We start from the raw sequence: 3,677 nt of genomic DNA on the forward strand, positions 1-3,677 counted from the left end.
TAAGGTTACACAGAAAAATAATCTGTTTGAGTCTTTTTTATTATTAATTTTTAATATGAAATTTATTATCAAATTGGTTTCCATACAACACCCAGTGCTCTTCCCAACAGGTGCCCTACTCAGTGCCCATCGCTCACTTTCCCCTCCCTTCCACTACCCATCTTCCCTCAGCTTATTCTCAGTCTTTAAGAGTCTCTTATGGTTTGGCTCCCTCCCTCTCTAACTTTTTTTTCCCCCTTCCCTTCCCCCATGGTCTTCTGTCAAGTTTCTCAGGATCCACATAGGAGTGAAAACATATGGAAACTGTCCTTCTCTGTATGACTTATTTCACTTAGCATAACACTCTCCAGTTCCATCCACGTTGCTACAAAAGGCTATATTTCATTCTTTGGCATTGCCAAGTAGTATTCCATTGTATATATAAACCACAACTTCTTTATCCATTCATCAGTGTGAGTGTTTTGAATTATGCTCTTTATGTGCTAACCTGCTTCTCCAGTAAAGTGACCTATACCAGAATATGTCATGGGTACACCTCATTTTAAGAGGTGGAGTAAGAGATGGGCATATTGGTGAGGAACTACTTCCACTACAACTTACCATTATTAGCAATAAGTATTATTTAAGGTACTTTTAACCCTTGATTTCTCAATGTCTTCTGTTTACTTGGTATTTGACTAATCCTGTATAATTTCCACTAGTACATGATTCCCTGTACACTTTGGTAGACAGAATTTTTATTAGTATTATAGTGTGATATGTTAAATTCTATGAAAAAATGTGATGGAAAATCTCATTGACTTCTCAGCAATTCATGAGTTTTCTTATGACTCAGTGTATTTCTGAATACACAGTTTAGTTAACTAGTTGCTAAAATTAGATTATATGCCTCTTTGGAAACCTCCTATGTTCCTTTTTTAAAATGTTTATTTATTATTGAGAGACAGAGAGAAAGACAGAACATGAACATGGGAGGGGCAGAGACAGGAGGAGACACAGAATCCGAAGCAGGCTCCAGGCTCTGAAGCTGTCAGCATAGAGCCTGGCATGGGGCTCAAACTCACAAACTGCAAGATCATGAGCTGAGCCAAAGTCGGATGCTCAACTGACTGAACCACCCAGGCACCCGGGAAACCTCCTAAGTTCTAATGAAAAAACTTACTGTGTGTTCTGTATGTGCTTTATATTTAAAAATGGCATCAGGCTAACAATAAACTTTAATATTCCTAGTATATAAATTTATAAAAAGTTATACTTAGCAAAATTATTTTTTAATATAGAGAGACAATATCATGCATGTGCTGACGTAAGCTAGAAGTCCTTGATATTTCTGTGATACAGTACTGAGCACTGTTCACATGTTATATTGTCTACAGTGAATATATTTATCATGGGATGGGAGAATCAGACTTTCAACTTTGACTTTATCCTCCTGGGAATCTTCAATCACAGTTCCACCCACATCTTCCTCTTCTCTCTGGTCTTGGGAATCTTCGCATTTGCCATCATGGGAAACACTGTCATGATTCTCCTCATCTACCTGGACAACCAGCTCCACACCCCCATGTACTTCCTCCTCAGCCAACTCTCCCTCATGGACCTCATGCTCATCTGCACCACTGTACCCAAGATGGCCTTCAACTACTTGTCTGGCAGGAAGTGCATCTCTCTAGCTGGGTGTGGAGCCCAGATATTTTTATATGTGTCTCTGCTTGGAGCAGAATGTTTCCTGTTGGCTGTAATGGCCTATGACCGTTATGTTGCTATTTGCCACCCATTAAGATACTCAATTCTCATGAACCAGAAAATCTGTCATCTTATGGTCCTTTCTTCCTGGATTGTTGGCTCTCTTGATGGTATAATTGTTGTTGCAGTCGCACTATCCTTCCCATATTGTGGTGCCCGGGAAATACCTCACTTTTTCTGTGATGTCCCTGCCGTTCTCACTCTCTCATGCACTAATACATTGCTATTTGAAAGGTTAATGTTTATTTGCTGTGTAATTATGCTTCTTTTCCCTGTAACAGTAATTATTGCTTCCTACCTTCAGGTCATTGTAGCTGTCATTCAAATGGGGTCTGGGGAAGGCCGCCAAAGAGCTTTTGCTACCTGTTCCTCTCACCTCATGGTGGTAGGAATGTATTATGGAGCAGCCATGTTCATATACATGAGGCCTGTTTCTGACCGTTCCCCCACCCAAGACAAGATGGTGTCAGCCTTTTATACCATCCTTACTCCTATGCTGAATCCCCTCATCTATAGCCTCCGCAACAAGGAAGTGGCCAGAGGATTAATGAAGGTGTTAGGGAGGGGAAGTCTACAGAGCAAATTGCCTAATTAACCATCTTCTATATTCTTTAGTTTATGGTGAATTGATGTATTCAACTGATACAATTCTATACCCAATATTTACACACCTTTGTATCAAAAGTTTCATAGACAAGCCCACAAGATTTAGAAAGTGAAAAACTGACTGCATGCTTTTTGTTCAAATATTATATTTCTTTTGTTATGGAACTATCAAATTATGGTCATAAGTAAATATTTACTGTAAGATAACATGCACAATTGTACATTCTGTTTTATAAGTTAATAAATGAGAAGTATTTGCTGTCCATCACAGTACTACATAATGCCATAATAAAACAGGGCACTATTAGCATTCTTTTTTTAACATATAGTAATTTTACATTTGGCTAATCAAAATATTATCCTGAGTCCAATATCATTCTTTAGATTGATTAATTTGTTAAAATGAATAATCAGGTTAATTATATACCAAGTTATAGCTTTATTAGATTATTATAAGAACTAATATGCTTTACCTAGATAGAGAAAAGAGGCATTAGATTGATGATTAGGTCTATGGAATCTACCTTGTAATGGACAGTGTTCTCTCTCAGGATATCAGAGGATTAGGGAGCTCCTAATTATTTCCTTTTTCTACATAAGTCAGCCTTTTACATGGGAGACTGACATGTGAATCCTCAAAGTCTGGTCTTTTCATCCTTAAATGTCTTGATCACTATATGGGTTGTATGCTATAATTATATGGAAAAGTGATCAATTTTGTAAATAGAAAATTTTAGGTTTACTGAAGGTCTGAATTTTTTTTAATAAATTACATGTCATATGTGTGACATCACTATAGATAGTGGTGTAATGATATATATGAAATTCACTGCAGTTCTGGGTATTCTTCTGTTTTGTTAGAAACAACCACTATGGCTAATCTGAATTTTTCTGTTTTCTTAAAACTCTGTTGTAACTGCATTAGTTTTCTTTTTCTGCATGACAAATGAACACAAACACAGTACCTCTAAAAAATAGTTATTAATTCCTAGTATATATGGGTAGGAATTCTTGCATTGCTAACCTGGGTATTCTTCTTAAGGTGTCACAAGGTAGTAATCCATGAGTCAGCTGAGACTGCAGTTATACCTAAGGCTCAGCCTCATCTTTCAAGTCCATATAGTTGTTGAAATAATTAATTTCTTTGTACCCGAATAACTCATTATCTTACTTCTTCAATCCAGCAGGAGAGGCTGTGACTTAAGGGAAAGCCTAAGTCCTTTTGTAAAGGTCTACCAACTGGTTAAGACAACCCAACACAAGACACTCTACCTTACATAACTTGAAGTCAATTGATTTGGGATATTAATTACATTTGCACATTA

At 37.1% G+C, this 3,677-nt stretch overlaps 1 protein-coding gene across 1 annotated transcript; it reads left to right on the top strand.

Moving 5' to 3' along the window:
• Positions 1-1,390: 1,390 nt before the first annotated feature.
• On the top strand, positions 1,391-2,341 carry LOC122199680 (olfactory receptor 2M3-like). Its single transcript, XM_042904948.1, has one exon. It carries the CDS (start codon positions 1,391-1,393, stop codon positions 2,339-2,341), a length of 951 nt encoding a protein of 316 aa, XP_042760882.1.
• The last annotated feature ends 1,336 nt before the right edge of the window (positions 2,342-3,677 follow it).

This window comes from Panthera leo, chromosome A1, assembly GCF_018350215.1.
Source record: "Panthera leo isolate Ple1 chromosome A1, P.leo_Ple1_pat1.1, whole genome shotgun sequence".
Taxonomy (NCBI): domain Eukaryota; kingdom Metazoa; phylum Chordata; class Mammalia; order Carnivora; family Felidae; genus Panthera; species Panthera leo.